A 12209-nucleotide genomic window follows, 5' to 3' on the forward strand; every position below is an offset into this window, starting at 1 on the left:
AAGTTCCCTCCCAGCTCTGACATTCTATGTTCTAAGGCTCCTTCCAGTCCTCACATGTTGTGTTCAGTATTTCCTTTCTAGTCCTGATGGTCCATATTATATGTTTGAAGGCCCCTTCTGGCTTCGATGTCTTGTGATTCTGTTAAATGGTTCACACTTCTCTGGACTCCAAAGCCTTGGGTGGTTTTTAGTAAGGTTTTTGGTGCCACCTCATGGCCACATGGACACTGCAGCTTTAAAATGGCAGTTTCCACTGAGGTTAGGGTAGGAAAAAGGAAGCGGAGGGAAGAGAGGAATTGTTTTTGAAGCTGTATGTGGACACAGGATGGTGAAGAACAGTAGAAATCCATACCTCCAGGTCTAATATCCCCACCACTACCACTTCCCGGTCACTAGAACAGATTCTGAGACCAGAGGTAGGACTAAGGAAAAAACACACCATGGAGTCCTCCTTCGGGGCTGGCCCTTCACATCCCCTAGTCCACATGCAAAGGCCATCCTGAGCAAGAGAACTAGCTAAGCACAGAGTCCCTCAGTGACTGAGATAGGAACCTCCCTCCACACCAGTGGGCTCCATGGTCTCTCCACCATCTTAGAATGGGAAACTTCCAAGCTGCAGTCAGTCTCCAGAGACTACACTCTGACTCAATCTCACCTATCACCCCAGCACTGCTCTTATCTCGTTGGGGAACATGCCACCTATGGATAGATACACACCCATACACACAGTCCTAGCCCCAAAGTCAAGATCTTGGAGACCACACAATCCACGACCAGTGAGTGACGAGGGACCTGCTCTTTAGGAAGGGAGTTTCATAAGTTGATGGGCCGAGGGAGTCAGAGTTCGATCTCTCCTCTTTGTACCCTGTAGTTGGGCAGGGTCGTAGAGTGCTGGCAGCATGGCGTAGTGGATGGAGCACTGAACTTGGAGTCAGGAAGACATGGGTTCAAATCCCACCTTGGAAACTTAATACTTATATGATGCTGGATAAGTCACAATCTTAGCCTCTCTGGTCCTTAATTTTTTCATCTGCAAAATGGGTAGAGTTGGACTTAATGGTCTCTAAAATTCCTTCTATCTAGAAATCTATGATCCTATTATCTCTAATCTATCTTACACCAAGAAGCCAGCACAGGTTCAGATGACTGCTCTAAGGAGTGACTTTTGAGACCATGAAACATGCAAAGTGCAAAGTGTTAAACTAAGAATCAGGAAGACCTGGGTTCTAATTCCACCTCAGATATTAGTGTTTTGATCCTGAGCAAATCACTTAACCTCCCTAGACCTCAGTTTCCTCATCTGTTTAAAAAAAAAAAGAGGAGGCTGGGACAGATGGTCTCTAAACTCACATCCAACTCAAAAGCTATGCTCTTATGAATAGGCTTCCAGACAAAGTCCAACCTGGCCCCAAGTCTGTGTTCCATTGGCATGGGGCTTTGGGCAAGAGGCTCAGGTCTCCAAAAGTCAACTTCCCATCAGCTGGGCTCCCCATGCTCTAACTCTCACCCTTGCCCTCATTCTAATTTCTCAATAGCTGGTGAAGATATTTCAGTTTTTAAAGAAGGGTAGCCCTCAGCAAGGACAGTGGGGATGGAACCAAAGTGGAGCCTGAAGACTTTGGAAGCCCTGTGATGGGAAGAGAGGTAGGTCCCTGGATGGGCTCCCTCACATGCTCAGCAACTTCAAATGATATCAAAGTCCCAAATGACTCCAGGAGACTAGAACAGGATACTCTGCTCTCCCAAACCCTCGCCTGAGAGTCAATCTGTGTGATATGCAGGAAGGGATTTGTGAGAGACAGAAAAAAAAATGAGTGGAAACATTGGTGAGAGACAAAAGGAAAGCATGGAAAAAGGAGACAGAGAAGGCCGAGACAAAGGAGAGAGAGAGCAGAGAGAACTGTGAGAAGGCAGAAAAGATGGAGAGAGAACAAGGACAAGGCAGAGAGAGATGGAAAAGCCCAGAGGAGGCAGAAGGAGCTGAGAGGCCCAGCGAGAAGAGGGAGAAGTCAGCAGGAGACAGAGACAGGGAAGAAGGTTAAAGAAGTGATACTTACAGCTAGTTGAAGGGCTGTCCACGCCATTCAGATCTGCTCTTGGGAAGCCATGGACTGAGTGGGAGGCGTGTAACGAGGACTCAGTGGCTCTTTCGTGGGCAGTAAGGATAATGGTGGGGGGGTGACTTCCGCCGCCAGGGCCAGACAGCGACTTCTGCATGGCGGCCAGTTTGTCTTTGGCACGCCTCTTCAGATCATCCCATCTGTGTTTAATGTCCTTCACTGAGCGGGCCACTTGGCTAACAGAGGTGATTTTCCGAGCTATGCCTTCCCAGATCTTGTCCCTGTCGGCATGGGACAGCCTCATGGTCTCCCTCCCAAAGAGGACAGCTTCGTTGTGGGTCACCTCAGTGACCAGAATGTCCAGCTCATCCTTGGAGAATTTAGGCTTCCTCTTACGTTCAGTCACGGATGTCATGTTCCTTGGGTTGAATATCCCGCAAAGCACAATTGGGTAAATAGAAATCAATGAGGGGTGGGGAAAGGGGTTCCTGCTCCTACCTAAACTGCTGGACTTCCCCAAGGGGGAGCCGACAGGAATTGGCTTCTTGCCCTCATCACCACTCCTGTCTAAGTTAGCCCCCTCTCTCTTCTCCCAGCAGATAGAGGGGACCACCAAATCCAAGAAAAAACTGCAGCCAGACGAATGGGTCAGAGAGGCACTTGAGGAAACGAGAATGTTTAGGAATTCTGATTAAGAAGTAGGCTGTGTAGTATCTGTTGGAGGCCCCGAAGAAAAGAATATGGCCAGAATCCTTCCTCTGCACCCCCAGGGGCAAAGTAGTCACTTTGCAACTCACCACCTCTGCTAGCCTTGTGGCTACAATCACGTGGCATGACTCACAATGACAAGAGACCTTCCAAAGAACCAAGAAAGCAACGGCAAAAGGAGGAAGGCACCTGATTTGAATGCAAGGGAGGCTTTGGGTAACATGAGACAGGGCAAGTTGGCAATAGGCTTCACTTGGTGTCATTTGATGTCCCATTGGTAAAATGAGGGCATGTCTGAGCTTTGATGCCCAGGAGCCAAGCTCCACATTGACCAACTTCCCAAACCTAAGCAGGGATGGGGGCAGGAACATTCAGGAAGCTCACAGTCCCTGCCTGTCCTCAGCAAGACCTTTTCTGAATACTCAATATGAGAAGCAGTCTCCTGGGCAGCCCTGCTGGGCTTTCTACCAGCACCAAGATCTCTACCTAAGAAAGGATGTCAAGGAAAATGGAGGGAAAAGAGGGAACCAAGGCCAAGTCCACAGCTTGGCTCATCTGTAGAAACCATGGTGCAAGCTAAGGGACTAGGCAGACAGTCTCATTCATTCCTCATGGAATCAGCCAGTCAGTCAATAAGCATTTATTAAACACTTACTACTTATCAGGCACAGTGCTCAGCTCTGGAACTATGAAGACAAGCAATGGGTTGGGAAGCAGAGGACGTGGGACATAAGGAAGTTCTACTACTTGCTTCCCATGCGACCAAAGAACCTCGGTTCAAACTCTGGCTTTGCCACTTATGATTTGCATGACCTTGGGTAAGTCATTCAACCTCTCTGTTTCCGTAAAATGAGACAGTTGGTCTTGAGAGCCTCTAAACTTTCTTCTAGCTCTAAACCTAAAATCCTAATCCTATAATCCTTTTTCTCTCTTGTAAAATGAGGGAGTTAAATGAAATAGCCTCTAGGGTCCCCTGTAGATCCTATGTATGACTCCAAAGGATCTCCACTTGCAGCAACATTTTGGGGGCACAAGGAAAAAGTGAAGGAGGTTAGCAACCCGGCTCTCCTGAGAGGTCTTGTTTCTCTGGAAGCCAACCAGTCAACCAGTCCCAAGTTGCTGGATACAGGCAGGATTCCTGGCCCCTAAAAAGAAAGCCGGTGGTCTCAAGCAAGCCCAGAGAGTGGAAAGATGTATCTCCACTTGTTGGGGATATCATAGAACAGATAGCTGTTGAGTACAGTGGACAGAGCACAGAATCTGGACTCAGAAAGACCCGAGTCTGAATCCTGCCTTGGACTTCCTAGCTGTGTGACCCTGGGGAAGTTATTTAATTTCTCTCAGTCTCAGATTCCTCATCTGTAAAAAGGGGACAATAATAATGCTTATCCCACATGGTTATAGTGAGGACCAAATAAGATTATACATAGAGATGAGCTCTGATCTACCTATGCATCTATCTATGTATGTATCTACGTATCTATCCATCCATCCATCCATCCATCCATCCTTCCATCCATCCATCCATCCATCCAGTCTATCCTTATCTATCTAATCTATCTGTCTATCTATCTGATATATACATACACAAATATTATGAGTTCTGATTAGTATATACATATACATAGTGTTTTACAAACCTTTAAAAAGTCTTCATGATTGTCATGGTCATCATCATTACTATTATTTGCATGCTCAGGAGTGCATATAAACATGAGCTTTTTAAAAGGCTGGAGAAGAATTCTCTAACCCTTATCACTGACTCACCTCCCTGGAATTAATTCATTTTTATTCCTTCTGACAGTCAAAATAGTAGCTATCCCAATGCAGCAGTGCCCCTGAAACCAGGGAGCCTCCAATTCCCCCAAGCAGTCTCATCTCATTTGCGTCAAGCCCATTTCTTGACACCCCCACCCACCAATCTCCCTTGCATTTCCCCAGCTGTTCTCTTTCTAGGGACCTCCCTACTGCAGTTAATACCTTGAACAGAGAGCAGCCAGACTACGTGAGCTTGCCCCCCTCTCCTCTGTCCACACTCATATACTTTGGCCAGTGGTGCCCCGCCCCCAACCTGAGAGGTCAAGCTCACTGCTCATGTGCCAGACATCATAGCTATGCCCGTGGCACCACTGTGGGTAGATGGGAATTTCTCAGCCTGGTCTAGGATCCTGCTTGAGTTCACTTAGGATTGCTGTTGAACATAGCTTTGACGTACAGTCCAGAGCTCCCAAAGAGCCACCTCCTCCTCCTTCCCCCACCCCAGCCATTGCAAGAGAAGTGCTCTGTGCGCACAGATATAGATTGATGGTTCTGGAATCAGAGGACCTGGGTTCCAGTCTTGCTTCTGCCATTTACTGCCTGGGTGATCTTGGTGACCTCTTGGCTTCTGTTTCCTTAGTTGTGAAATGTGGGGGTTGGTCTAAAGATGCTTCTTAGCCCTAAGTCCCCTGAACCTCTGACAATAGTGGCCTATCCACATAGCCTGTCGACTCTATGAGAGCTACAGAGGGTGCCTAGGGTACCCTAAAGGGTACTAAGTTTCAGGACAAAGATGGCATCCCCTGAGTGGCAGAAGAAATTAAGGAACAGTGGGGAGGCTGTGGGACATACTATTGAGGTGGAGAGCTTCACTCCCTACCTTCATCCACAGCTTCCTAAAGAGGCTGGTCTCTCCCAAACAGAACACAGGCAGCAAGGCAGTACACAGCCCCAGAAAGCTGGGGGGAGGGCTTCTCCTGTCCTTGGTTCCAAGAGGCCTGAACCTCTACTGCCTGGCAGCAACCCCTTTAAGGAAAGCCTCGTGGAAAGCTAGCAGTCAGTTCATTTCTTCCCAATTCTCAGGGTTCCCATGGCATCAGAGCCATTTCTTCCGACCCCTGTGGCTAGACAGTGGCAGGAAGTAGAGTCACACTGAGTGAGGTATTTCCAAAGCATGGGAAGAGACGAGAGGATGGAGCTACTGCCCTGTAGGCCCTTCCCCTGCCATGATCACTCCCACCCATGCCCCACACTCCCTGACTCCCTCGCTTGGGGGGCGACGAGGAGGCACCCAGGACAAAGAGCCGGACTCACCTCATCCAGTTGGCTTTGGTTTCATCTGTCCCATCGATTGACTTGTAATGGCTATTCTTGTCCACAATCTGAAAAGGCAGAGAGAGAGTCTGGCACGACCAGAGCAGGACCAGACCAAGGCAATTCCTCCCACCACTGCCGAGGGCCTCCCTCAAACTCAGAATGGAGAATCCCTCTCTTGCCCACCCTGTCTGAGCTCAGCTCCATGGGACAACTCCCTGCAAATGGTCCCCAGCATGGCTGTGCGGTCTTATGGAAGAGGTCAACATTCTAAGCCCTGCCCTGGATGAATGAATGAAGGCATTTTGTTAAACATTTACTATGTCCCCAATCTGGGCAGCAAGATGGCACAGTGGATAGAGTGCTGGGCCTGGAGTCTGGGAGACCTGAGTTCAAATCTGGCTTCCTTCAGACACTTACTAGCTGTGTGACCCTGGGCAAGTCATTTAACCCTGTTTGCCTCATTTCTTCATCTGTAAGATGAGCTGGAGAAGGAAATACCAAACCACTCCAATATCTTTGCCAAGAAAACCCCAAATGAGATCATGAAGAGTCAGATATGACTGAAATGACTCAATAAGAACAAGAATAACAACGTGTCTCCAGCCTTTGCTAAATGCTAGCGGCATAAAGGTAAAGCAGTCTCTGCCCCTACCAGGCTTACATTCTACTAGAAGAGATAATACATACATGGGGTGGTGGTGAGTGATCTGGCCTAGGAAGCCACAGAGATGGTGAGCGGTGCATTGGGCAATCTAATTACAACTATTCTAGAAGCAATGGTGATAATCTTAGCTAGCATTTATATAGTCCTTTAAGGTTGGCAAAAATGTTTTACCAATGGGGCAGCTAGGTGGCGCAGTGGACAGAGCACCGGCCCTGCAGTCAGGAGGACCTGAGTTCAAACGTGACCTCAGACCAAATACTTGACACTTACTAGCTGTGTGACCCTGGGCAAGTCACTTAACCCCAATTGCCTAAAAATAAAAAAAAAGAAAGAAAAAAATGTTTTACCAATATTACCTTATTGGCCCGACACCCAACGAAAGATGGTGTTTCCTATGTTTTGAAGACAATGCAGGCATCCTTGTGAAAAATAAAGATGAGGTCAAGGTTCAGCCATCATGGGGCCTGTTGCCAAGAACTGACCAACAATCCTAAGAGATAGGTGCTATTTTCAGCCCCATTTTATAGATGAGGAAACTGAGGGAGACAGAGATTAAGTGACTTGCCCAGGGTCACACAACTAGTAAGTATCTGAGGGAGGCTAGATTTGAACTCAGGTCTTCCTTACTCCAGCTCTGGAGTTCTATCCACTGAACCATCCAGGTGCCTCAAATGGCACGTCATTGATTTAATTATGGTTCCCATAGTAAGAGGTTGAAAGGATGCACGAGTGGGGAAGTGGGATGTTTATGTGGACAGAAAGAAGATGACAGTGGTAGACAGCTAGGACATGAAGCATGGCCTGGCCTAGGGCCAGCTACATTACAAGAACATCCAGGATATGCTAAGAAAAGTGCAATCTGTCAGCTAACTGCCCTCTATTTTCCCATCTGTATGATGGGGATGGGAATAGTATAAAGCACTATTTAAGTCTGAGTTGCTCTTTTTGTTACAAATCCCTGTCAGCCCCCTTCTCAATCTCTGTATGATGCTAGAAGGATAAGTGAAGTTCCTGGAGCAACCAGAGAGGGATCAGGCAGATAAAGAAAGGTACAGGTGAAACATCTCAGCTCCTCACACAGTACATGGCACACAGTAGGCACATATTAAATGCTCAGTGATTGGTCTAGCAACCCCCATTTTCTCTTCAACATTGTAAACGGGAATGTGCACTTTGTTTTCCTTTGAAAATGAGATAATATTTGTAAAAGCCCTTAGCACAGTGCCTGGCATGTAGTAGACACTATATAAATGCTTATTCCATTCTCCCTTCTTCTTTGGTGCTCATTAAATTCATGTTAAAAAATAAAATTTAAAAAATGCTGCTGATGGATGGTTTTTAGGATGGATATTGGCAAGATGAAGATCAATCAGGGGAAGAAAACCAGGAAGTGAAAGGAACTGGAGATCAGCATGCACGGTATGGTAGGAGTGGTGGATTTAGGGCCAGAGGACCTGAATTCAAATCCCACTTACTACCAGTGTGAGATTGGGTTATTCACTTAACCTTTACGGGATTCAGCTTCCTTTTCTGTAAAGTTAGAGGACTGAACTAGATGATGCCTGGAGTCTCTTCCAACTCTAAATCTATAAGCCCATAAGATGAGGGTGGGCTATGACAGCTGTTATATTTGAGCAGGGCATAATCAGAGGGGATGGATGGGGTGATCACGGAGGCAGATTCAAGCCTGATGTCAAATAAAAGGTTCTAACAATTAGAGCCATCCCCAAGTGGAATGGGTTGACTGGGGAGGAAGAGGGTTCTCCCTTTCTAGAGGTCTTCAAACACAGATTGGATGGTATATGTGGGGAGATTCCTATTCCGGTAGGGGCTGGACTTGGGTTCTAAGGTTCCTTCCAACTTGGAGATTCTGTGTAATCAGTAAAACAGAGTAGTTGGCCTAGGTGATCTCAAAGGGTCATTCCATTTCTGATAATCTGCGTTCCATGTTCTAAAGTCCTTCCCAGCTCTGACCTACCATAGAATGTTCCAAGTTGCCTTCTAGCTGTTCTAAGCTAGAGATCCATGAACTAGTTTTAATTTTTAAATTTTTTTTAGATAATTATATTTCAACATAATTGCTTTCTTTTGTAATCCTATGTATTTTATGTTGTGAATTTAAAAACATTAGTCTGAGAAGGCTTACTGGACTGTTGCCTTGACAACAAAAAAACTAAAAACTCGCTGAGAATCTTTCCAGCTTGGACCCTCAAGTCTCCAATGGCCTTTCAACCTTGACGCCTTTGTTCTAGAGTCTCTCACAGTTCTAACGTTCTCCATTTTATGATTCTCCTCCTTTGTTCATAAACATCTTCCCAGGTCCCCTGCAAGCTAGTGACATAGTTCTCCTTGCTGTTTATCACATGCAATGCTCCCATCTCCTAATTCTGCATTTTCTTTTTTCCTTTCTTTTTTTTTTCTTTTGGAGGCATGGAGGGTTAAGTGACTTGCCCAGGGTCACACAGCTAGCTAGTAAGTGTGTGAGGCTAGATTTGAACTCAGGTCCCCATGACTCCAAGGCTGGTATTACATCCACTGTGCCACCTAACTGCCACCTAATTCTGCATTTTCATGCAGGGTCTCCTACATCTGGAATTCTCTCCCTCATCATCCTTGCCTTCTGGCTTCTCTGGCTTCCTTCAGTTCTTAGCTTATATTCTACTTTCTCCAAGAAGCCTTTCTCAATTTCCCTTAATGCCAATACTCTAAATCTTTCTCTAATTTATCCTGAACACATCATTTGCACATAGTTGTTTGCATGTGCCCTCCCACGATTAAGACCATGAATGCCTTGGGAGCAGGGCCTGGTTTTTTTTTTCCTTTCTTTGTATCCTCAGCAACTAACACAGTGCTTGGCACCTAGTAGAAGCTTAATAAATGTTGGCTGACTGGGCTTGCTGAGTGAATCAACTCCTTGTCTCTTGGTGATGACCCCCATGTTGGAGCATAATCTCAGACAGGGGAAATAGTTTATAAGAGCTTATGAGGAGCCTGGGTACCTGGGAGCTTCAGAAGATACTTGACATTTGAATAGAACACTGCGCTTATTTGTTATTCTTTTTTTCTTCTTAAAGGGGATCTCCAACCTATCTGTGAGAAGAAACCGATGCTCATTTGCCCAAAGCCTTGAGATCCTCTGTGTAGGGAAATAATGGTAGCAAAGGCCCTGAATGGGAGGTTGGGGGAGAGAGGCTGGAACTGAAACAAGACCTCAAGCAAGGTGGAAATCACAGGATCATTGATTCAGAACTAGAAGAGGCCTCAGGAGGGAATCAGCCCCCACTTCTGCTATCCTTCCTCTTGACAATTCCAAGAAACTGTGGAGGGGATGATGGTGGGCCCCAGACTGGAATACTGGTCTTAGGATCTGACAGCCTCAACTGGTGTCCTAGCTCCCCAATGCTTTATTAGTGATGTGATCCTGGGTAATTCACTTTACCTCACTGGTAAATGGAATAATAACACCAGTATACCTTGACTCACAAGGTGTTCTGAAGAAAGCACTTGACAGACCTAAGAACACTATGGAAATCTGAGCTGTTGAGGGGTAGTGTGGTATGACTGAAAGGGCTCCAGATTGAGAGTCAAGAGACCTGAGCTTGACACATTATGGCTATGTGACCCTGGGCACATCACTTGCCTTTCTAAGCCTCAGTTCCCCTATCTGTAATATAAAAGATATGATACCCACAATCCTTGCCACATTGGGTTGTTGGGAAGAAAGTGATTTATCGACTTTTTCAACTTCTCTGTGACTCAGTTTCCTCATCTGTAAAATGAGAGGATTGGATTCAATGACTTCTGAAGTCCCTTCCAGCTTGAAATGATGCTACAATTCTATGATACAAAGGTGAGTTATCATCATCATCATCATCATCATTATCATCAAGTAAGTGCTCTTGAGGTGCCCAGTCTACAGGTTAGGGAACCTCTGGCTGGGCTGCTCCTGTCGCCCCTTCCCCTGAGTGCTCAGTCCCTCCCAGTGTCTCCATTTTGGTGAAGGGTTCAGGCCAGCCATGCTCATTTCTCATCCCTCTCTGGGCTCTTCATGCTCTGTCTTCTTTCTCCATCATCCTCATCTTGCCCCCCATCAGTTGCCTCTCACGTGTGGTCTTCCCCATTTGAATGTAAGCTCCTTGACGGTAAGAACTGTCTCTCTTTGTCTTGTGCTCATATTCTCTGCTCAGCCCAGTGCCTGGTACACAATAAGCACTTAGGACATGCCTGTTTACTTGACCAAGAGAAGCTTCAAACATCTGGCCCCATACAGAGTAGAGAAGCGTTGTGATATGGAGGAAGGAAGACTGGACTTGGAGAAAGAAGAACTGGGTTAAAGTCTGGGTTCTGCTCCTGACTAGCTGGGCGACTTCAGATAAATCACTTCCTCCTCTCGGGCCTCAGTTTCCTTCTCTGTGAAATGAAGGGGCATGGACTGAACGTTCTCTCAGTTATCGTCAGCTCCAGAAACACAGTACTGGGGGAAAGGTGCTGGGCTTGGATTCTCTGAAGGCAAGGGATCAAACCCTGACCTTACTAACTGAGTGACTGTGGATAGGCAAGCACTTTCACCTCCCTGAGCCTCAGTTTTCTCATTTTTAAAACAGGAGTAGTAATTCCCAGAGTCTCCGTCTCATGGGGGTTGTTGGAAGGATCCCATGAGATAACATGGTAAAGTGCTTTGAACATTCAAAGAGACACATAAATGGCCATTATGGTGATATGTCATCTCCCCTGGAAGAATGTAAGCTCTCTGAGGGCAGGGACTGTTTCATTTTTGTCACCCCAGTGCCTTTAAAAGAAGATGTGAGTTAAAAAGCTTGAATGGAAGGTACTACTGGTTGTAGACGGAGAGCTGCAACAGCCCTCAGGACTGTCCATTCAATCTCATTTGACAGATGAGAAACCTCAGTCCCAGAGAAGGAACCTCATTTCTTGTCTGAGGGCCTTCAGGAAGCACACAGTATAGCAGCGATTCAAACCCAAATCTGCCAGCCCCAAGGTCAAGGCTCTAGCTCTGACACCACACTGGTCTTGAAATCGGGCCATTTCTGCCTTTGTCACAGCTGGGCAGAAGAGGTGCCCCCAGTCCACCAACCCCATACGCAAGAGGGCTGCCTCTGCCTCCTAAAACCCTGGCTCAAGCTTCATGGGGACACCCTTCTTCAGAAAGAGTCACAGTGTGCTAACAGCTCCAGACTGGGAGTCAGGAGATTTGGGAGAGGGTTAGGGCTCTTTTCCCTAGTTAGCGATGGAACCCTGACAAGTCCTTGTCTCTCTACGACTTGGTATCATAAGATCATAAGTTTACAGCTGGAAAAAGCCTTTTTAAAATGTCCTATTGTACAAAAAAGGGGAGAGGGACTGGATCAGATAACATCTAATCTCCCTCTCCGTTCTGACATTTTGTGTTCTAGGGATACTCCTGGCTCCAACATTCGGTATTCTAAGCCTCTTACCAGCTCTGACTTTCTATGTTCTAAGATCCCTCCCAGTTCTGAAGTTCTGTGTTCTAAGAACACTCTTGGCTCTAACATTCTATGTTCTAAGGTCCCTCCCAGCTCTGACATTCTGTGTTCTAAGATTTCTCTCAGCTCTGACATTCCATGTTCTAAGAACACTCCTGGCTCTAACATTCTATGTTCCAAGGTTCTTCCCAGCTCTGACATTCTGTGTTCTAAGGTCCCTCCCAGCTCTGACATTCT

At 46.5% G+C, this 12209-nt stretch overlaps 2 protein-coding genes across 4 annotated transcripts in view; both read right to left on the reverse strand.

The window, feature by feature from the left end:
- LOC114024758 (myb-related transcription factor, partner of profilin-like) overlaps nucleotides 1-3605 on the reverse strand; it is a 7730-nt gene extending 4125 nt beyond the window's left edge. Inside the window, exon 1 of the mRNA XM_027837904.1 lies at nucleotides 2058-3605. Within this exon, the coding sequence (XP_027693705.1) occupies nucleotides 2058-2475 (418 nt within the window). The 5' untranslated portion in view covers nucleotides 2476-3605. The remainder of the gene's footprint in view (nucleotides 1-2057) is intronic.
- Nucleotides 1-12209, reverse strand: part of PRDM11 (PR/SET domain 11) — an 86121-nt gene that overhangs the window by 23997 nt on the left and 49915 nt on the right. For all 3 annotated transcript variants that reach the window (XM_027837902.1, XM_027837903.1, XM_027837901.1), the window contains exon 5: nucleotides 5841-5908. In XM_027837902.1, coding sequence (XP_027693703.1) covers nucleotides 5841-5908 — 68 coding nt within the window. The remainder of the gene's footprint in view (nucleotides 1-5840; nucleotides 5909-12209) is intronic.

Source organism: Vombatus ursinus, unplaced genomic scaffold, assembly GCF_900497805.2.
Source record: "Vombatus ursinus unplaced genomic scaffold, bare-nosed wombat genome assembly UNPS02014822.1, whole genome shotgun sequence".
Classification (NCBI taxonomy): Eukaryota; Metazoa; Chordata; class Mammalia; order Diprotodontia; family Vombatidae; genus Vombatus; species Vombatus ursinus.